Source organism: Terrapene carolina, unplaced genomic scaffold, assembly GCF_002925995.2.
Source record: "Terrapene carolina triunguis isolate 2854851 unplaced genomic scaffold, T_m_triunguis-2.0 Scaffold68, whole genome shotgun sequence".
In the NCBI taxonomy this organism is placed as follows: domain Eukaryota; kingdom Metazoa; phylum Chordata; order Testudines; family Emydidae; genus Terrapene; species Terrapene triunguis.
Genome location: NW_020664419.1, coordinates 75,444,416 through 75,468,365, shown reverse-complemented (window position 1 = coordinate 75,468,365; position 23,950 = coordinate 75,444,416). Strand labels below are relative to the sequence as shown.

Below are 23,950 nucleotides of genomic sequence, written 5' to 3'. Positions count from 1 at the left end.
TTGTTTGCATTTAAGATTTTGCAACCACAAGAGCCACAGACAAGTTTTCCTTTTCTTTTTTAAGCACAAGATAGACGCTTCCAGAAAGAGTACCAGCCCACGATAGACAGTTTTACCTCCTGGGCTTGTCACTGTGCTCAAGCAACTGATACTAGGATCCTTGGTCTCTCAAGCAAGAAGTCAGTCTTCACCACTTAGTGTCTGGGTGAAAGCCAGCTCACATCAAGTGCCACAAATCTAAGACTTTGGAAATTTCATGCATTACAAAATGTGCTCTATATACTTTAATATTGCAGCTTAATCTCTCCTGGTCTCAAGTGGTGCTTGGGAGAAAGATACAGTAGAGTTAGATTAATATAAAGAGGCTTTGCTAAGAGCTCTGAGAGGTCAGAGCAGCATCTTATCTTTATAGAACACAGTGATGGATCAGCATGGAGAATGGAAAAGGAGTATGCATCAGCTTGGAGTGTAATAGGAGTGAAGACAAAAAAGGGATGTAAAAAACATCCTAGCAGATGAGTGGTGCCACTGATTTGGTTTGCACTACATGTAAGTTCCAGGACAGGGACAACTCCTGAAAATGACATATCTATACCTTTTGAAAGTCTCACCACTGTAACAAGGAAAGATTATCGAAGATTTCTATATTAGTGAGACTGAAGGCAGAAATTTGAAGCCAGGTGCACTCTCAAGCCCAGGAAGAGAATAAACTGCAGCAAAGTAGGCAGTCCAGAATAAAGGGAATGAATGGAAAACTGGAGAGAATCCTATCCTTTATCTTGTCCAGGTGAAATAAAATTTGATGGAAGGTTTTCTGCTTTCTAACAGCATTTTCTAGACTTCTACAGAAGAATCTGTCCAAGTTGCTTAACTGGTCAGGAACCAGACTGTTGTACTCTGGGACTTCTGGTTGGGACGCAGGATCTAGCTGAAGAAAGTCTCTCAAAGACTGCTTGAATTGAAGGATGCTGAAAAGCCAGGGATCTTTGTCATTACACAGATAATTCCAAAAGTTCAGCAAGTCACCTCTAAGAGTTCATGGAAACTTGAAATCAGATGGAAAGACTAAGTTTGGGGACAACCCTCCAGAAACTGAAGATGGCAACAGCCCTTCTAAATGCAGCTACTAGTTGTTTAGAGAATGGACAACCTTTATAAAGGACACCTGAGATGCACAAGTCCTTATGGAAGCTCAAATGAAGATCTAACTGGAGGAAATCCTTTTGGGGCACTGGGAAATCTTCTGCTTTTCTGGACCCCAAACTGCTTAGCCTGTATTGCTCGATCAGGTCAAGGAGCTCATAGTATCTCCATTTTGGAATCCAAGGGCTACCAAATCCTGTAAGTGGCACATCAGTTTACCCAAATACAGGTGTACAGTGTTGAGAGATCTCCTGGAATGAACATCAGACCCCATCATAATTAAGGGTGAGGTTGACTAATCCTCTGGGTCCTTCAATCTGATCTTTGTGAACTAAATGGACGATGTATGGAAAAGACAAATAAAAGAGTGCCCTCTCCTGAGGACAGCAGAGGAAGAAACTGCCATATGGAAAGGCAATAAAAAGGCCATCACCACAGATGCCAGACGACATTTTGAATCACCAAATCTGATGGTGTAGAAGCATCCAGCAGTGAAAACTGCCTATCAAGATTATATCCAAAAGCAAGGCATCAGATTCCTGTCACTAAATGAGTCCCTCCCTCAACCCCCCCTCCTCCTCAACACCAACCTTTCAGTGTTGAAGCAGTTACTATGTGGGGGGGGGAGGGGGAGGAAAGAGGAGGAATCACAAGACCCAAGACTTTTTACCTTTTCTCCCTTAGTTCCAAAGAATAATGGTGTCCGAGAACAGCATCACTTGAAGGCACCTCAAACTTGCTGTGAAGACTTTACATCAATGCTGCCATTGAGCACTAACACCATTAACAGAAGATTTCGGGAATGGAAAAGTCGTATCTGAGAATTCTCTAGAATATTCATATGCACTGGAACTTGCTTTACAGGACCTTGAGACACCTGACATCAAGGCTTCTCTGGCTGTAGAGTGTTTGACTGCTGATGTTGGACTCAACATCAAGGTCTGTTCCAATTCAGTGCCTTACATGTAGGCAATAAGGCCTGCATTGCCACTTCCCACAAATTGTTCTTGAGAGCTATGCTCATGCTCCACATATGGATTTGGAGAAGCTCAGTCACATGGAGTAGAATTTGGAATTGTATTTTTCCAAGGCAGAGCAAACACCAGGAGTATTCATCTGTCATGAGCATATGATAATGCAGGGGGACATAGCTTGAAGACAGTCTCCACTGTCCCCAAACAAGGAAGCAGACCCACAATAAATGGGCAACCATAAAGACTAAAGAAAACAGCCAAATGAGGCCCCAAACACAGAAGACCTTACTTACTAAGACTACCTTAACTGAAAGCCCAGAGTAGTTTCCTAGAAAAAAAACAGAGTTAAGCAATGGTCATCACCAAGATTCTGTTCAATGCTTATGAATTAAGGCAGATTCCCCTTATATCCTTTGGTATGGGTATATAGGGAGGGTGCATACATAAGTGGTGCTATTGAGAAAGTTCAGAGCTTGAAACCTGATGGCATGTATATTTGCTTGAGTAGGGATCCACTTAAACAATGCTCAAAGAGCAACTTTAAAACCTTACAAGATGATTAAATGCTAAGCACAGCTGACATTCCACATAACATGAACATTACACACAACTTCATGCTGATCAAACTAGTGTTCACTGGAGTCACGTGAAAGCAACCAGTAATAGTGATGACTATTACATTAAATCATTCAGAGCTTAGTGGAATGGTTTTAATCAGCATTTATTGTTTAGTTAAGGACTGAAAACAAATTCCAGTTTACTAGTAGATTTCAGATAAATCAGGATGCTTGGCCTGACTGGAAGCTTAGCATAAAGCCATGCATTTTTAACATGACTACATAAAATTTTACCATTGACCTGAACAACAGTTACCACTAAGGTGTGTTTGTATGATGGACTGTTTATAGAGTGAACTTACCCTTTCAGAAATGGACACAAATGCATGTTAAGATGACCAGATAGACTTCATAATTATAGTTACAGTAAGGAAACCCACAAGTGTGAAGATCATTGGTTACAAGTCAGCAGTACTCACTTTGAAGCTTTTGTCTGGCTCACCACCTCTCCTCCCACTCCCATCTGTCCTGTAAAGTTTTCCTCTGAATAGAAAGTGCACTAAACAAGATTTTAACTCTAAGGAGTGAAATGTGAGGCAATATTAACTAGACTATCCAAAAATATTAACACCCAAGAAAAAATCTTAAGGCATAGATATCATTCAATTCATTCTAACTTTGCAACATAATACCATAAGAGTATCTCCATCCAAGAATTTGGTCCATTCATGGAAGAGGAAATCCTGCGAGCTTACTCTGATCCATACTCTTCATGTCTAGTGGAACAGTCAGGAATATCTGAGACCCCCTACCAGAAATAATTAGCACCTTCTTTGAAGGAGGAAGTCTAATTGAACCAGGCAAAGACATGGCCAACACTTGAGAAATTATCACATGCTAATCAGTGACCACATTTGTGAGCAAGCCAATAGAGGTGCTAACAGTTACTTCTAATTTGTTAACTGAAAAGGACCCAGAATATTGACAAGTAAGTTTCAGCCAGGACACGGGATAAGCCATATTTATTGTGCCGATGGATGACTTCATCTTTCAATGGGCAGACATACGGCTGGATTTCTCATTTGATACAGTCAGTCACCAAATACATCTGTCCTTCCTCAGAGATGTAGCAGTATTGAATGAATGAGCACAAAAATCTGCAACCCTTCATACTCTGAACCCAGAGGATCACTAAGGTGAACTACACCACACCTAGGAACCTCACCTGTGAAGTTCCACAACGCAAAATACTCCCCCTTATCCGATTAAGCATGAAGCCACTGGGACATTCATGAGACCCTATGGGATGTGTCAGCAATTCACTGGCACCTAGCTCTTGCTAATATAAAAACGAGCACCATCTCACAGAGTATTATCTGCACCAGGATAAATAACTGGCTGAAAATGAAGTGGGAGATAATAGGTTATGCTGATGGGGAGAAGGAAGTGCTTTGGAGAACTCACCACATATACAATCTCCATAGAGAGTTCACTTCCTCCAATTAAGGCAACATGCAATTTTGGACTCAACACCTCACTAGTTCTAGATATCAGACTAACTACAGCTACTAAAGACACCTGCCATCTGTAGCTGGCTAGAAGATGCATTCCATCCTATCAGACTGATTTGGCCACAGTGATCCATGCATTTGTGACTTAAGAATGAGAGCACTGAAAAACTCCAACTGTTCAGAGCATAGCAGCTCATGAACCCAGCAGCACAAGCTGCCAAGAACCCATTCCCCCACTGCTCTGTTCTTTAGAGAATCCAATCCCAGGTTCGGATAACCTGGGGCTACCTGTGAAATGCTAGCCAAGGGCTTTTCTCTACACAATCATTACCATTACTGTTTTAGTGAAACAGAGCTGTCAACTACAAATGTTGAGATGAATGCAAGCAAGAAAGCAAACTAACACATGGCCTATGACTGTTCCTGGAGTTCTACATCAAAATTTCACTAGGTTCAGAAAACAATGCAACACTTATTTGACATGGTCATAGCTTGAGGAATTTTTCTTGTCTATGAAGGAAGGCTCTCAAATTGCATAGTAAGGAATTAGATTTCTTGCCATACTATGACTTATTTGGGATCCCTCACCCAAATTTTGTCCCCTTTCCCAAAAGCCTGGGGAGGTTTTATCTTTGATAACTAAGTCCCCTCTTCTTTGGGGATTCTCTCTTATGTGAAATGAAGGTGATTTGTATAGGTTAGCTAACTACACCCACCTCTAAATTTAACTTCTCCCAGAAGCTGAGAGAAAGTTAATCTCTTCCACCTGCCACAGAAGAGAAGTGAGCCAGTGTGGCTGCAGCTCAACTGAAGCAGGGAAGCAAAAGCTGGTCTCCCAATAGGTCTTACTGAGCAAGTTTTTACCCCATATCTGAAGTACAGAAATAGTTGTACCCTGCATTCAAGGAGGAAGAGACGCTGCTAGCAATCTCCTGGTTATAAGAAGCAATTGGAAGCTGCCTAACCCAGCTGTGGTTAACAAAGTCACAGGTATATACCAATTGACAGAACATGTGGCATCATGGGGCTTTTGTTATATAGAAAGCACTATTAGAAAAACAGGAGGATTAAAAACAACTCTGGGAAGAAACTCAAGATGCAGCTGTAAAAGTTTTTGACTAGTCTTTAGTAACTGAAGGAAACATTATTGCAGGTTTCTCTTGGGCTCTTTTGATCTCTTTGCTTATAATAAAATGCTTAAGATTTAACACCTCATGTTCTGGAATAACATGTTATGTAATAAAGCTATGTATAACATTCAAAATCTACTTTAAAAATGGTAAGGTTGCAAAGTCAGCCACTCAAAGTTAGAAAATGCCAAAATCAAAGTTGACTTGTGTATATTCTTGTACCTGAATACTGGCATATCCTAACTTTTGAGTGCTCGCCTTTGGAACCTTACCACTCAAGTTCCTTGGATACAGTTTTTAAAGGTTTAACAAAAAATCCAGTCTTGTAGAACCATATTACCCATCCCCAAATGGTGGAATCAGCAGGGTTGGGATCTTTAGATCCACAGCACAGTACCTCTACCACTTGAGCTAATGGAATAACTGGCAGCAGACTGGTATTTTCTATGTGGTCTAGCCACTAGAGGGGGATGGAGACACTTCACAAGTGCTATTTGTAGACAGCAAAGGAGTGTTTAGACTCAAGAATATTTGTTCAGTTACAGGTTCTTTAGGGGAATGCCCTAGTGGTTAGAGACCCATCCTGTATCCTCCCCCTTCACACCTCTCCTCCTGAGCAGCTCTTGCCCCACAATTCCCCCCCCCCCCCCCCCCCCACACACTTCTATCCACCCTGTTCCTCAACTTGCTGCCACCGCCGCCTCCTCCTCCTCCTCCCTGACTGCATGTCAGGAGGATTGTTGACAGACAGGAGAGAGTCTCCCTTCTCTCAGTTCCAGTGTTTAATGCCAGAGTGACCCACAACAGCTAGAAAGAGCAATTGCAGGGGAGGTCCTGCTCAGCCCCGGCAGCCCTGGGAATGCTCACTCGCTCTATGGGGATGGCACGTGCAGTTTGGACAGCACACAGGCGCTGAGAGGGGATAACTCATGCTCAGTGCTAGGCCTGGCAAGCTGGTCAATTTAAACATGATCAGACATTAAATATTCCTGCAAGAAAGTCCTAATGTAGGCAGCAGCCTGCCTTTTTGGTTGCATCATGGTGCCATCTGCTAGCAAGATGAATTAACTGAAAGTTGAGCATCTTAATTGGCTAGAATCTTCTACAACACTATCTTTATTTGTATACTAGGCCATCAATGCACAGTAGAACCTCAGTTAGGAACACAAGAGTTATAAACTGACCAGACAACCACATGCTGCATTTGGAACCAGAAGTACACAATCAGGTAGCAGCAGAGACAAAAAAACAAATATGGTTCAGTACTGTGTTAAACTTAAACTACTAAAAAAATAAAGGAAAAAAAACCACATTTTTCTTCATAGTAAACTTTCAAAGCTGTATTAAGTCAAGGTTCAGTTCTAAACTTTTGAAAGAACCACATAACTTTGTTCACAATTACAAGCATTTCAGAGTTACGAACAACCTCCATTCCCAAGGTGTTTGTAGAATCTGAGTTACTGTACATGGCAGTTTACAAAGCACATTAAACAAAGACATGGTCCCTGCCCAGAAGAGCTTACAATCTAAACTGACTAGACAAACAAAGAAGTTAACTCAATGGAGCGGGGAGGACGGAGAAGAGTTCAGTCATTAAACTTCCACTCTCAACAAAAAGAATAGGTGCACAGCCATTAAGCTGCTTGAAAATGTGGCAGGCTACCTACCTATCATAACTGCATTTAAAAATGTCTCATGGTTGCTATTCATTTGTTTAATTTCATACATCTTTTGTAACTGTTTAGTTTGAAAAACTAAAGCATTTAAGTGCTAACCTAACATTGCTAAAAAAGGTAGTTTTTTTCCCAGAACTTCATTTCACTATCCCATTTTTCTGAGTTCAAATAACTCCATGAATAACTTGTTTTTTGGAATTAGGCCTAAGTATCTGAGGCTAAGCCTACAGGAAACCATAACATCTTGGTCTTTTATTACTATTCTAATAAATTAGTGCTTTAAAATATTTTACCATTTTTGACATTTGACAATATCTGACTTGTCAAATGCCTAACCCTACTCAGTGCAGACAAAATATTTGGAGAATTGTTACTACTAAACTAGCTATTCGGAGTATCTGAAAAACCTAAGTTTGCACAATCTCATAACTTGACCAAACTTGGTCAAATTTTCACAGGGCTGGCAAAAGGTATGCCCTTGATACCAAAGCAACCCCTATGCCAAATTTCAAGTTTCTGCTCCAAAGCTAGAACCCCACAACAAAATGGTTGGCCCATATTAAACAAAACTTGCAAACATTTTCCCCTAATCTCAAAAACCAAGAAGCCATTTCAGATGAATTTTTTTTTAAATAAATCCAAGATGGATAACCATCATGGAAAATTTCAGCCTGTGTGGTTAAGGCTTCACTATACTTCCCATTGTAAGTGACTCTTATAGTTAAAGTTTATAATACACCTGTAATACACATACGCCCCATACCACGGAGCACAGAAAAGCTTGTGTTCTTGACTACATATCATGGTAGATGCTTTTACGGCTTCTGATGGGATTTTGTTCAAATGGGTTATTTACAAGAAGTGATGTATATGGGTTTTTGGACTAAAAAGAGTTCTGTTAAGCCTGCTTCTCTAGTTAAGTTAAAATACTATTAGATATTTCCTTGATCTGACTTTAAGAATCACTGTCTAGTTTTAATTCTAAAATAGTTTCTCTGTTTCTCTTCTGTAACTGAGCTTACCATGGGTCCATAATATTACTGTTTCAGCTTGGACTCCAGAAACTGAAGTCTGAGGAAGACAGCAACAAAACTTTAAAACTGAAGCTTTCCCTGAAGATTGGGGAGGACCAATGCTACCAGGTTGTGCAGCTTTAAGTAGTATTTTACATGTATTGATGCCTCAGGAATTGTCTATATTGGGAATTTATTGGCAGAACTATGTAACTGCTAAAGTTATCAGTAACTCCATGTCACCACATTTGCTCCAGTGCCTTTTTCCACTTCGCAACAAACTGGAAAAAATACTCTTATTCTGCAATAACTGTCCATATGGGGAGTTATACTGATAATTACAACAGTATAGTTATGCCAGTAAATGTTCCCATATAGGCAAGCCCTAAGACTGTGGTTCTCAATCAGGGTACATGTACCCCTGGGGGGACGCAGCAGTCTTCCAGGGGGTACATCAACTCATCTAGATATTTGCCTAGTTTTACAACAGGCTACACAAAAAGTACTAGCAAAGTCAGTACAAGCTAAAATTTCATACAGAGAAAATGAGAAAGTAAGCAATTTTTCAGTAATTGTGTGCTGTGATGCTTTTGTATTTTTAGGTCTGATTTTGTAAGCAAGTAGTTTAAGTGAGGTGAAACTTGGGGGTACGCAAAACAAATCAGACTCCTGTAGTCTGGAAAGGTTGAGAACCACTGCCCTAAGACATCAATATATGTGCAATGCTGCTTAATAAAACCTTAGATACACAACCTGATAGCATTGGTCCTCCCCATTTTTCAGGGAAAGCTTCCTGTTTGCTAGTGCCAAAGAAGGTAAGATATTTAAGTTTTACCTAAAATTTTGGCGGAATTGTTTTCCTCAGTTCCATGTAAAGTGCCGCAAAGTGGTTGCCATGCTAAATTTATAATCATGTTAATATGACAGAAGGGCAAAGCAGTCTTTTTGGCTGATGTGATTTAACATGAAATGCTAAAAGGTACCTCGCTTAACTCAGAGAACACTAAGTAGCTGTATTTGTGTGTGGGCTAAAAAGGTCACTTTTTACACACATTTCATTAAGTTTGTAACTTCATTAGCTACATTTACACTGGTAAACTTTCAATTTAAAGTTTTGATGACTAATACTGTATAAAATGCAGGTATAGTTAGATTCAACAGTGTGGAGTAATCAGCATGCAGCTGCTGCATTGAAAGGTGACCTCTAAAAAGGAAAAGTTTGCCCTTATGTTGTATGAAGGCCAGAAAGGTCTCAAACTCTTCTGGTTACACCCCATTCCCCCTTTTTTTCTTCATACACACCCCCACACCCTTGGAAACAAAACATGGAAGTTTAACCTAACTTTGTTGGAGGTCCCAAATTGGAAAGTTGCTCTCTCCTTAACGGACAGTCAACACTCCTGAATCAACAGACACGTTCCCAATTATTTGTAGAGCATTTAAGTTAAATGACTGTTCACTAAATAAAAATATCCTTCCATTTCATCACTTTCAGTATCTTTGTACCTGTGATCACATGATTCTACTAGTCCTACAGTTGTACCCTGAGCTGTACCCTAGTTGCCCAATTCTGTTACAATCTTAAATTCATCCAGAGTACAAACTGTTGTAACCAGGTTCCCTGATTTTTTTTTTATTGTAGCATTGAAAGGACCATAAGAGGGTGGTGGGGCCAACATTATGTACAGGTGACCTGAACTCAAATCCCTTTACATATGTTAATACCCAAGAGCTTGAACAGGACAGTCTTTGTATGGGTAAGCTGGACAGACCTATACTCTACTGAAAATTGGTTGAGAAAATTAAATGACAGACTTGGACCACTATGCAAACATCTCCCTCACCTTAAATGCACACCACAGCCATACCAAATGGAATCTCACTTGAGCTTGAATAATGAGCCCAAATTGCAGCAGAATGTGGTTTTTACTGATAAAACTTCAGTATCACAATCACTCTGGGCTCCTTGCAAGAGCCATTTTTCTCTTGGTGTTGTGCTTACCGCTACTTGTAGTTAGTGGGGAAAGAGTGTGGTTTAAGGATCAGCAAGTCAGTAGTTCATTTGCCGAAGTAAGAAAAAGTTCATACCTTTGACATTCATTCAGTTGTAAGGAGGACCAATTAAATATCACTGACCTGTCTTGGCATTAAGATACCTAGAAGAGCACACTACATCTTTGCAGAGGCGAGATTTTGCTTTTAGGTATTTGATATTAGTATTTAAATTTAGATAATGGCTCCAAAATTCTTTAGGTCCAAAGAAACCAAAACTTAACAGGTCAAACTGGCCAAATATCATTATAGAACACTACAAAACCAAGACCATTCTCTCTCAAGCCAGCACTAACAGAAAACTACACTGAACAAAAAACTTCGCAATATACCTGTGAACAAATTCTACTCTGACAGTTAAGGGAGAGGAATATGTTCCAGTCAAAAGCCCTGTGCCCCCAAATTTAGGTATTAGACAGTGCATAAAGCATGTTTCAGACACTCAATTAGGACTTGTATTTACTGGGGGAAATGGTGCTTTTTAAAAACAGTAAGATATTCCCTGTTTAAAATTAAGTTAACATGACAGCTTGATGAGACAAGGTGGGTGAGGAAGTATCTTTTATTGGACCTTGTGTTGCTAATATCCTGAGACCAACACGGATGCAACACTGCATATGACACCTTAATGTCAGATTAGCTAATTTTTAAAAACCACTCTCCCATAATCAAGACAGGGCATGTGGCATGTTTTCTAGGCAAAAGAAAACATTTTAACATGTATTAGCTAAATTTAAAATCTTAGTGTACAGAAGACATTTGTGTTTTTAAACACAGCTGAGGTAAACCCTAATTCAATCAGCTAACATGTTAAAACTACACCTTTTTTCCTAGTACAGATATAGCCTAAGTGACTGCAGTCTGCAGGTATGCAACATGAACAGAACTGGTCTCTCAAATGGACAGGAGCCAGACAGCTTTTTACATCAAAGGTAATCATCTGGAAAGCTCATTCAATCCAGGCCCATACATAAGAAAAAGTGATCCTACTAATAAGGAGACATTGTTTGAAACAACTCAGTGGCGAAATCAGGCAGGAGATCCTTCTATTTTATTAATTCCCCCACAAAAAAGAATGCAGAGATCAATTAAGACCAAGGAGCTACAATACAAAAGGAGGCAAACATTCACTACATGTACATACTAGTTGCTTCTTGGAGCTTTTATATTATGCTGTTCAGTAAATGCTTTTATATTATGATGCTTCTTTAAAGCAATGTTGTTGCCTATGTAATATATTGACATTCAACATAATTAAGTCAAAATAGATAACCTGTGCATTTTTTTTTAGACACTTCTGGTTTTGGGAGTTTGCCAGTCTTGACTATGGTACATAACAGATTTCATTTACAATCTGACTGCATCACATTTAAGAAGTGTACACTCTTAGGGTGTCTTGGACAGTACAAAAAGAGGTTAATGCATGCTAAATGCAGATATGGATGAATTCTAATTACAGCAGCTAAGTGTTTAGAATTTACTGCAGCACTTGGCAAGCCCATCTCAATCAAAAGCAAACTGGGGAGGCTATACTAGAGAGTAAACTCCAGGTGTTGCTGAAAGTACTAGGCTAAGTAATATGAACAAGTGATGAACATACACTAGGAGCCTAACAAGAGGTTTGAGGACCACAAAGAAACTAATGAAATTAAGAATTTTAAGTTACTGCTTTTTCATACCTTCTGTTGAGGTTACATAATGATATAGTTAATGTGACTTAGTTAATTCAACAAATGACTAGCTGTTCAAGGAAGTTGGGTGGAAAGGAGTACGTGAATGTAAAGAAACAGTATATTTCTGAACACCTAAATTAAGGCTATGTCTACACCAGCACTTATGTCAGCAAAACTTATGTTGCTCTGGGGTGTGAAAAAACAGGGCATGTCTACACTGCAATTAAACACCTACAGCTGGCTCATATCAGCTGATTAAGTGAGACAAGAAAGCCGTAACAGTGCTGAAGTGCGGGACAAAACAGGTGTTTGAGCACCAAGACAGACAAAAACCAGCAGTTCTTGAGTACTGAGATAGGCACTCAAATTTGAGAAAAACAAATGCAAAAGCATCGAAGTGTGCCAGAACACCTAAGGTGCTGCTGGGATCCAAAGAAAAGGTGGTGCAATAGCTGAGGAGACATGGGGCTTGTCTACACCTACACTGCCGCTGTGGCACTTAGGCCTGGGCTACACTGGGGGTGGGGGAGGAGAGGAAGAGGGGCTGGAACGAAGATACGCAACTTCAGCTACGCAATAGCGTAGCTGAAGTCAAAGTATCTTAGTTCAACTTACCTGGCCATCCTCATGGCAGTGAATCTACCACTGCAGCTTCCCCGTCGACTCCGCTTACTCCTCCTGCGGAGGTGGAGTACAGGTGTCGATTCGGGGATCGATTTATCGCATCTAGAGGAGATGTGATTAATCGATCCCCGATACATCTAACACTACCCGCCGACCTGGCAGGTAGTACAGACGTACCCTTAGTGAAGATGCCACCGACCAGAGAAAGCACTAGCACTATCTACACCGGGAGTTTGGTTAATATAATTGCTTCGCTCAGGGGTGTGGATTTTTCATACCCTTGAGCAACACAGTTATACTGACAAGTCTGCAGTGTAGACCAGGGCATAGTCTCTTGCAGGTTGCTCCTTTGCAGACCATGGTAAAGGAGGAATTCAGTGGAATGTCCAGAAGTTAGGATAGTCTCCCCAGCTATTGCAGACCTCAAGGGTCATACTCTGATAGGGGACTTCTTCTGTCTCACACTAAGGTGCCATATTCTAGGAATAAGAAACCTGCAAGATGGTATCTTTAGAAAAAAGACTTCTTCCCATATGCAGATAAGGGGGGAAAAACCCAAATCTTAAATTTCTGGTAGATAAGTTTCATGACCATTTTAGTTATTTAAAAACATTATTAACTCAAGTTTCTAGCTTTTATGTTTCCAAATCACAGATAATGTCTAATTACATTGTGCAATGCAACCATCAAAAAAGTTCTTAAATAACTGCCTGTGCAATTGACCTTGATTAAGGGTACAGAACTTTGTCGTCTCCTATATTTGCTGCAATGTAAGACCCCGCTCACATCTATATTCACCATTTCAACTTTCCTCTAAAATTCAATGCAATGTAGAAAATGTCTATACCATATTTTTAAACTGTAAAGTGTTTAGCACACAGTTTTGTGGGGACTGAAGACTACTCAAATTTCACTCAATGAAAAGTAAAAATCCAAGACAACTATGCAAATTCACTAGTAGGGCACAATCAGGATTATCCCAAGTTCATCGTAGCACTGTCATCACATACCAAGTATACCTCATCTTCAAATATATGCAGTACAATCTGTTAAATTACAAATCGCTTAACCAAATATTTGGTAAAAAATGCAAATAATGAATATACATTAAATTAAGAGAGTCAGCATTAAATAAGTTACTGTGAGCTAATCACATTCTGTTAACGTCAGCACCAAGACTGCTGTACAGTCAAGTCATAATTCTAAATACCCTACAAACTAAAAAGACAATAGATTCAGAGACCCCGTTTTCGCCCACCATAACGATTCTGGCCACAAATCAGAGCTGGTGCCGCCTATCTGTCAGCACTCCGCTTTACACGCTGGGTTTGTTGATTATAAAATGGTGACAGTCCCAAATATTTCAGTCCCCCGCAATAATGAAGTTGCAACACAAGAAAGAAAGTAATCGAGGTGATGTTTCGCTACGTTATACTCCGAAAGAGACATCTGTTCGACTGATGGAGCTACGGGTGCGTAAGCGGAACGAGACGCCCGGCAGGGCGATGCGCACAGGTTATGCCGAGATGATGCCGCTTTTGCCACATGCGCGGAACCAGGGTTCTGAACAGACCGCTTTTAGCTCCATTTCACCGTACAAAAGCCGAGAAGTCGGAGATCCCCGCAACCTTCCTCCTTCTTCACAGACTCACCGTGACATTTTCTGTCTGAAACCCGGAGCTGGCCGCCCGCCCGCCTCCCTGCGCCCCGTGCTCGCCAGGGCGAAGCGCAGCGGTACGACCGGGGCCCTGGCCCGCAAAGCGACCCGATCGGGCCTTAGGCAAGCGCCACGCAGCCTGGGAGGGAGGACGTCTCGCACCCAGCCATGCGGCTGCCGCTACCCTGCCCTGGGGCGAGGGAAGGGGAGCGAGAGCGGGACTCGCCCCGGAACAGCCCCTTCCCCCGACACCCCGCGCGGGACAAAGGCACCGGCGGAGACAGGCGATAGGAGCCCCCCAGCCTGGCTCCGGCGCAGGGAACCGGCCCTTGGCCTCTCCCCCACCCCGTGCCCAGCTCGCGGCCCTGCCCCCCTCCACCGCGCTGCCCCGGCGCGCTCACCTCGTCCTCCCGCTCGCTGCGGAAGCACAAACACGCCGCCCGCTTCTTGTAGCCCTCCCGGTCGTAGGTCCGCGTCTGGTTCGGCTTCAGCTTCATCATAGAGGCGGAGGTGCCCCGGCCGCCGCCGCCCGCCCCAAGCCCCGGCGCGCCCGGCAGACGCGGCCCCGCTCCGCCCGGCACCGGCCGCGGCCAAGCTCCGCTCGGTCCCGGCGGGGAAGCGTCTCTCACAGGAGCGAGGCGCTGCCGCCCAGGAAGCCGCGCCGCGCCATGGAGCCCGCCCGTCCCCTGCCCAGCGGCCCCCCAGCCCCGCCGCCGCCTCCCTGCGCTGCCCGGCTCCGAGCGCCGCGGCGGCCGCTCCTGCGCCCACTATTTAACCGTAACGCACATTCCTGCGCCCGCACGGCCCCCCGCGCGCCGCCGCCTCCCCGCCGCACTGCGCAGGCGCCACCAGGCCGGGGAGGTGGGGGGCGGGGGAGCGGAGCGCGCTCGAGCGAAGGGGGGGGGAGCTTAGAGGCGGGCGGGGCTGGCGAGGCAGCTGAAAGGGCGGGGGAAGGCAATCAGAGCTGCAGCAGAGGGAGGGGGCCCGGCGTAGCGCTGGCTGGAAGCGATGAGTGGCAGCTGGAGGAGGAGGCCAGTCTGTCACTGGATGGTGCCCTAAGTGCAGAGCGGGACCGAGGCACTGGTGGATGTGGCCCATCCTAGTCTCTGCTTAGTCAGCCATTAGACGTGGTCTACTTAGTGGATTAGCTATAGCATAAGTGCTGGAAGTAGGGATGCTGCTGTACCGGTTGGCTTGAAGTGGTTTCCATCATATACATGATTTACAGTTTGGTTCAATGGCTCTCAGCACCCCTGAGCTGTGGATTCACTCCTGTGCAAGTTCCTAGCATAGCTGTGCTGGGCGGCAGGGCTCCTTTTACCAATCTAACTTTGTGGGTGCTAGGGCTTTTGCTAGCAGAGTTGTGTCAACTGGGTTTGATCACGCTCGACTGTCTTAGCTATGCTGGCAAAAGTTTTAAGCATAGACCAGGCCTGAAAAAGATAAGCCTGGCAAACTGACATCAGGCTGTCCACTTAAGGGTTTGCACTGGTATAACTAAGGGCTTCTCTACGCAAGGTTTTTCCAGTTATACTAGTAGTTAAACTACTATGCTGGTATAACTCTCCCATGTGAACACTCTTATTCTGGAATAAGCATGGGCTTTTTTGGCTAAGGCCTGGGCCTTGGCTACACTCGGGAATTCACAGCGCTGCCTTGGCAGCGCTGTGAAGCGCGAGTGTAGTCGCGCCACCAGCGCTGCGAGAGAGCTCTCGCAGCGCTGTATGTACTCCACCTCTCCGAGGGGAGTAGCTTGCAGCGCTGCGAGCGAGCGTGCAGCGCTGCAGGCTCTGATTACACTGGCGCTTTACAGCGCTGCGCTCGGGGAGGGGGACATTTTCACACCCCTGAGCGCAGCAAGTTGCAGTGCTGTACAGCGCCAGTGTAGCCAAGGCCCTGGTCTACACTAGGAAATTAAGTCAATATAACTATGTTGTTCACAGGTGTGAAAAATCCACACCCAAGTAATGCCCTTAAACTGGTCTAACCCCAGGCATAGATAGTGCTAGGTCGACAGGAAAGTTCACTGAAGTGCTAAAGTGGTGCAGCTGCAGCATTTTAAGTGTAGACAAGCCCAGTTTAAAACACTTTCAAAGTGACATAAGGTAAACTGGAAAAAGGCACTAGACTTAAGCTATGTGTACACTAGCACTTTTGTCGGTCAGGGGTGTGAAAAAAAAATCCCCCTGATTGACAAAAGTTTCACTGACAAAAGTGCAGGTGTGGACAGCACTATGTCGGTGGGAGATGCTCTCCCAACGTAACTACCGCTGCTTGTTAGGGGTGGTTTAATTTTACCTGCAGGAGAGCTTTTTCCTGCTGGCATAGAGTAGCTACATAGGAGACTTCCAGCAACACAACTATAGCAGTACAGCTGTGCCATTGTAAGGTCCATAGTATAGACATAGCCTGATTCCAGGATAAGAGTGTTCAGGCAGGGAGATATACCAGTATAACTATAGAGCTTTAAATTCATACCCTACCTTATGCCAATATAACTTCCCTGTAGACAAACCCCTAGATCAATTTGAAATCTGATTTTAGTTAAACTGGGGCAAGTTCTGGCTGTAGACCAACCTCAATTATTACAATTCTGCAAACTCACAGAGACATCATGCCATTGGTTGTATCTAAGGCCTGATCTAGTCTATAAACTTTGGCCAGTAATGTCTCTTATGGTATGTGTTTTTTTTACAACATATTTATACCAACAAAAGCCCTTGTGTAGATGCAGTTATACCAGCAAAATGCTTTTGCCAGTACATTTTCTTTGGAGAACTGGTATAGCCCATGCGTCTACACAAGGAAGAGTTACCAATATAGCTATACAGGCAAACCCTTTCTAGTGCAGACAAGGCCTTAAAGAATACTTTGCTGGTTTAATAATTCTTCAGAGAAGTGTGAACTGGCCAGTCATCTGGTGGGTGTTAGTATAGATGCCTATTAGTGGTAATTTAAATGTCAGCATTAACTATTTCACTTTGATCAAAGTATGTAGAAGGGAGTGGGAAGATCTGAACAATTTGCTGTGAGTGGCACAGTATTGTCAATCTCAAGTATTCAAAAATCCTGAATCAGCTGCTAAAAATCTCAAGTATCAGGAGGTAGCCCTGTTAGTCTGTATCTACAAAAACAACAAGGAGTCTGGTGGCACCTTAAAGACTAACAGATTTATTTGGGCATAAACTTTCGTGGGTAAAAACCTCACTTCTTCAGATGCATAGAGTGAAAGTTACAGATGCAGGCATTATATACTGACACATGGAGAGCAGGGAGTTACTTCGCAAGTGGAGAACCAGTGTTGACAGGGCCAATTCAATCAGGGTGGATGTAGTCCACTCCCAATAATAGATGAGGAGGTGTCAATTCCAGGAGAGGAAAAGCTGCTTCTGTAATGAGCCAGCCACTCCCAGTCCCTATTCAAGCCCAGATTAATGGTGTTAAATTTGCAAATGAATTTTAGTTCTGCTGTTTCTCTTTGAAGTCTAGTATCAGAGGGGTAGCCGTGTTAGAAGAAGTGAGGTTCTTACCCACGAAAGCTTATGCTCCCTATACTTCTGTTAGTCTTAAAGGTGCCACAGGACCCTCTGTTTCTTTGAAGTCTGTTTCTGAAGTTTTTTTGTTCAATGATAGTGACTTTTAAATCTGTAATAGAATGACCAGGGAGATTGAAGTGTTCACTTACTGGCTTATGTATGTTACCATTCCTGATGTCCGATTTGTGCCCATTTATTCTTTTGCGGAGGGACTGTCCGGTTTGACCAATGTACATGGCAGAGGGGCATTGCTGGCACATGATGGCATATATAACATTAGTGGATGTGCAGGTGAATGAGCCCTTGATGGTGTGGCTGATGTGGTTGGGTCCTCTGATGGTGTCGCCAGAGTAGATATGGGGACAGAGTAGTCAACGAGGTTTGCTACAGGGATTGGTTCCTGGGTTGGTGTTTCTGTGGTGTGGTGTGTAGTTGCTGGTGAGTATTTGCTTCAGGTTGGGGGGTTGTCTGTAAGCGAGGACTGGCCTGCCTCCCAAGGTCTGTGAGAGTGAGGGATCATTTTCCAGGATAGGTTGCAGATCGTGGATAATGCGCTGGAGAAATTTTAGCTGGGGGCTGTATGTGATGGCCAGTGGTGTTCTGTTATTGTCCTTGTTGGGCCTGTCCTGTAGTGGGTACCCAACAGATTGACAGAGCAAGACGGGTACCCAGAAATCACCTACTACAGGACAGGCCCAACAAGGACAATAACAGAACACCACTGGCCATCACATACAGCCCCCAGCTAAAACTTCTCCAGCGCATTATCCACGATCTGCAACCTATCCTGGAAAATGATCCCTCGCTCTCACAGACCTTGGGAGGCAGGCCAGTCCTCGCTTACAGACAACCCCCCAACCTGAAGCAAATACACTCAAAATAAACAAATAAAACATTAAAATAACATTAAGTTTGCAAAGTCAAACACTCAAAGGTTGGAAAAAACAGCATTAAGGTTGCTTGTGCCACATGCACTATCATTCAGTATTTAATTACATGATTGCATGCTATTTTTTGCACATTCAGTGCAAAGGATGGACCTATGCTGGGTATGAATCAGGATTGTGTAGTGAATAAGGTTGTTGGCTCTAGTACGTCTGTATCATTTGTTGCAAAAGCTTCTGAATGCAACCCTGGAGAATTGGACACTATCCCTGTCTCTGCCACAGAGTTCCTATGAGAATACTAGTCTTAACCAGTTGAGCCAATTTAGCCACTAATTGTGTGTTCCTCATTTTTAGAGTGTCGAACATGAAACACCTGAGGTCAGATATTCAGAAGTGCTGAGCACTCTCAACTTCACCTGAAGTCAATGGAAGCTGTATTTTGAGCATATAATGTCCTATTAAAATGGTAAGTACTCTGGAAAATCACAGCCTTAGATGTCTCAAGCAGTCTATCCTAGGCCTGGTCTACACTAGGACTTTAATTCGGATTTAGCTGCCTTAATCCGAATTAACCCTTCACCCGTCCACACTACAGAGCCAGTTAATTCGAATTAAAGGGCCCTTTAAATCGATTTCTGTACTCCACCTCGACGAACGGAGTAGAGCCTAAATCGACTTTGTTAATTCGAATTAGGGTTAGTGTGGACGCACACCACCGAATTACTGTGTTTAAGTTAATGGGGTAGTGTGGCCGCACACCACCGAATTAATGTGGTTTAAAACCGAATTAAGGTGCTTAATGTGGCCGCGCACAATCGAATTTATACAACCTGTTTCCCAAATTCGAATTATCTAAATTCGGATTAATCCTGTAGTGTAGACATACCCCAAGTTTAGTGCATACTTCTGACAATTTTTGGCCTCAATCTCTCTCTGTGTCTCCATTCTCCCACTGTAAAAGGGTATGGGTGGGTGTTAAAACCACCTCACCTTACAAGGGCATTGTGAAGATAAATTCATCAATATTTGTGAAGTACTCAGATACTATAGTGAACGCACCTTAGAAACTCCCATGAGGTAATTAATTTTGTATTCAGTGCAGGGTTTGGACATAGGTGGTAAATAAGGGCTGGGTCTACTCTACAAAGTTTTGCCAGCATAGCTATGTCAGCTAGGAGTGTGAGAAAAATTCACACACACCCCCAAGCGACATATCTATGCCAGCAAAACCCCTAGTGTAGACACATAACTATACTGACAGAAGAGTGCCTTTGTTTGCATAGCTAATGTTGGCCATCACTGACAATTTTAAAATCAAGATTGGATGTTTTTCTAAAAGATCTGCTCTAGGAATTATGTTGGGGAAGTTCTATGGCCGGTGTTATACAGGAGGTCAGACTAGATAATCATGGATTACAAGGCCAGAAGGACTATTGTGAAGTGGTATAGCTACGTGGGCAGAAGAACTCATTTTGCCAGCATTTGCTGCTTCTCCATCAGGAGACTTTGCTGGCCTAACTATACCCAAAGAATCTGTAGTAGACTAGCCCCAGGCCTGTGTCTACATGTTGAATGAGGAGAATAAAAAGAAATATTGAGTAACTATCCATTCATTGATTTGGCAACCATAATGTTCTCTTAACATAGTTGTTTAATGTAATATAGATAAACATAGTGTGTGTGTGTATATATTCTCTTTCTGTGTATATGTAAAAAGCTTTCCTGTACATACTGTTAGCATTGGCCTGTTGTTCTTTCTCACAGCAGTTGTGCTCACATTTTCTTTTGGGACATCCCTTGAGCTCCAGGAGTGAGAATCCTCCTCAGATGGTAACTTTAGAGAAGGGGGACTTACTTTTATCCCCTACCCCAATTCCGTAAGGTAGTTACCTTCAGATACATGAGTAGTCCCATTGTGTTCAATGTAATTGCTCAGGTAATTAAGGGACCATATCTTGTAATTCTGCTTTTCTAAAAAGATAATCTTGCAGGATTCTTAGGCCTGGTCTACACCTAAAATTTAGGTCAACCTAGCTATGTTGCTCAGAGGTGTGAAAAATTCACACCCGAGAGATGTAGTTAAGATGACTTAGCTCTGGTATAAATACTGCTAGGTTGACGGAAGAATTCTTCCATTGACCTAGCTACCACCTCTTGGGGAGCTGCGTTACCTGTGCCAACAGGAGAACTCCCTGCCCTTCAGAATCAAAAAACTTTAAGAACTAGGTAGTTCCATTAATCTTGTATTGATAAAATAAGAGCCAGGAATAAGAATCCTGCAAGATGATACATTAAGAGAAGCAGAATAACAATGTGTGTAATTCCTCTTAAACTTTAGATTCATAGTAACTAGAGATGGAAAAGATCTATTAGTTCATCTAGTCCATATCCTTTCTAATGCAGCAACAGTATATTCATCTGTGTTTTGTCCAGTCAGTGTTGCCAATTCTTATGATTTAATCATAAGTCTCATAGTTTTTGTGTTTTCCCAGAAGCCTTAGTTCCGAGAGGCATGTGATTAGGCTTTCATTTAAAAGTTTCTAACCCATCTGGTTTTGGAAAAAAGCTTGAAAATGTGACCCAAGTGTAAAATAAAGACTCAAAAAAAAAAAAAAAAAGAAGGGAAATAAGAACACATTTCTTTTTTAAAATTACACAGTTTTGAGGAGCCTGAGTCATGATTTTTGAACATCTGGGGTAAACATTACTATGGTCTAGTTTTAAATGTCTGGAGTGATATGGCTTCCATTACAGATGGAAATCTGAAATTATTATAGATTTTGTAATCTTTAAAGATTATTTTTTTTAAAAGTTACAAGTTTTGACCATTTTATGTTCTTGTAATTGTAAAAAGGCCATGTTATTTAGAATTACATATAATTAAACTTTAGAATTTTAAACCATTAGCAGCAATGTGGAGACCTTGTGGAATATTTGAAAAGAAATAAAGTAAATAATGGTTATACATTTTATATTACCATGCAATCACAGTATCTGTCATATATATCAAGTTTGTAATAATTTCCTATTACCAATTGATATACCCTGTTAATATGATACCTGGTATTCATATGATGGTCGATTAGGAATGCATAAATTATACTATTTAAAGGAGCTGCTATGGTATTAGGTCAAAGGTCCATTTCACTGTGACATTAACGATTCAAAATAATATTTTATTAAAATGTCTCTGTTTGGAGCTCATACAATAGCAATAATGATTTGATTATAAAGTAAAGTTGGACACCTTGAATTCAAATTTATTTAGAACTAGTTTACACAATGTAATATGTAATGATGATGTAACATAGGTTCAAAAAGCCTTGGTAATCAAACAAAAATAGATCTCCAACTAGTTTTAACTAAAATCTTGAGTGAAGCAAAGTTTACCTTGGTGTGACTGTGAGCAAACTTTTTCTTCCTTGAGATTGAAGAAATGGTTTAAAAATTTACAGACATAGGTTTTCTGATTTCCTTGACCTACATTTATTGCCCAGATTAGAAACTGCAGGGTTTAATAACTGTGTTCTGGGAATTGATACCAGAAAAAAAAAATTTTGCACTCATGTAGTTTATCATGATTAATAAAAATAAGACATTTGTGTTGGAGGTGCTTTAGTCGTTTGTTTACCATTTATCCTGAAAACAGAGAAAGCCCAGCTTTGTTCTCAAATCAGTTAGTCAGATTAATAGATCTGTGTTAATAGAGCTCATTGTTTTTAACTGTCTTCATGCTAAATTGCTATTTGTTCCTTCATGATTCTAACCCTTTTTGGTATGTCATCAGTTAGACTGCCACAGAAATGCTATAGTCCAGAGGTAAACAATCTCTTTGGAGCACACTGAATGCCTCAGAGAACACTATATCCTAATTCAGCTGCATCACAACCCAGTAAAGAGGCTGCCCTGTAATCATATCAACAAAATTTACCAAGAATTGTAGAGATCAGGAATGGGAAGGTCAACTAGACAGTCATATTGGGGACCTTTTATCTCCTTTTCTATGCGAGGACCCAGCCTTAATTGTATTTTTTGAATCTTAAAAAAAAGGTTCAGAGTGAGGGAAGAGCAAAGATTCATTAGCTAGGTTCTTATTTTAACACAGTTCACCTTTCCCAAGTTACAAATGAAACAGATGGTGTTTCTTCTGAGATTTAATAATGCCACCCTGAGTTAGCCCTGATGAGATGATCAAGAGCAATGCCAATCTATTTTCACTGTAAATAGAGAATCTCTATGATGCTTTCACCAGTTATGAACATTGCAACATTAGACTTACAACCTTTGTAAAGGCCACTGCCATCAAAGAAGCCTATCAAGAAACACACACATGCTTCTTTAATTAACATGAAAAATAGGAAACTAGTAAATATTTATTTCCAACTCTTACTCTCCATTAAAGCAGTTTTTAATACTAAGTCCTATGTTCCCTAGCCCCAGATCTGCACCCTGTTTTCTTGAATCTAATATACTAGAAAAATATTTTTTAAAAATTCAAATGTACCAGTTTACCAGATATGTGGATTGAACTTCCAATATGCATATCATCATTTTTATTCAGGCTGAACCATTGCAGTTGTTGATAAACATATCTCCAGCCAAATTTTTTTTTTGTATACTAAATTTTTTTATTGTTTGCATCCATTTTTGATTCTAGACAGTCTCTTACACAGGGGGCTCATATCCATCAGCTCGCTCTACTTTAGCGCCTGTCTCGTCCCCAGAAGGTTTTCCAGTGCCACCACCTTCACGGTGCAGTTCCATCAGCTTGCCCAATTCAAACTTGGGCTTCTTAAGCATCTTCACTTTGCGTATATACACATCATGAAGAGGGTAGATGGATTGACAGGCTTTTTCTATGTCTTTGCCAATGCTGTCTCGGATCAGCTTATTGATAACTTCTTTCAGGTCATTAGTCTGCACCTCCTGTGTCATGATTTCCATTATCTTCTTGCGAATTTGGCGGACCTGCTGGTGCTGGGCATATGAGGTCTTGCGAATCTGGTTATTACGTTATTGAGAGGCAGGTCAAACAGCCTGGGTGATAGTTCTGTGATTCTGTTACTGAAAATTATGATCACTGTGTTCCTGTGAAGATAGCTACTCTCTTAAAAATGCCACAAGATGCTTCAGAGTGGACTTTTAGCCATAAAACAAATGGATGAATACTGAAAAATATTTCGGTGAGTAATGGGCCTCATTGTTAGTTACCTTATGGTCCCTTTGTACTCTTCTAGCATCATAAATGGGCCTTGAAAGGGGAAAAGCAGTCCCCAGAGATATTCCCTGTACAGGACGCCTCCCAGGCTGGTGTAGAGCTGATGTAATAGCTTTGTCCAACCCCTAGCCTAGTCAGCATGTTGGGCATGGATCAGCGGTGGGAAATAGGTGTTTTTGGTTTATTGTATTACTAATTTAGCAGCATTTCCAATATGAATCCAGTATTTTGAAGATTTATGTTCAGTCTGAAAAACCATTTGTACCATTGTAGCAGCTCAGTGGAGGCTACACTCCATC

The 23,950-nt window shown here is 41.9% G+C and overlaps 1 protein-coding gene across 2 annotated transcripts in view; it reads right to left on the bottom strand.

Moving 5' to 3' along the window:
• The window catches only part of NUDT4 (nudix hydrolase 4), a 57,128-nt gene extending 42,333 nt beyond the window's left edge, over window positions 1-14,795 (bottom strand). The window contains exon 1 of one of the 2 annotated variants that reach the window (XM_024218352.2): window positions 14,412-14,795. In XM_024218352.2, coding sequence (XP_024074120.1) covers window positions 14,412-14,510 — 99 coding nt within the window. In that variant the 5' untranslated portion in view covers window positions 14,511-14,795. The remainder of the gene's footprint in view (window positions 1-14,411) is intronic. The other variant, XM_024218360.2, reaches the window with a different exon arrangement.
• Window positions 14,796-23,950: the final 9,155 nt, after the last annotated feature.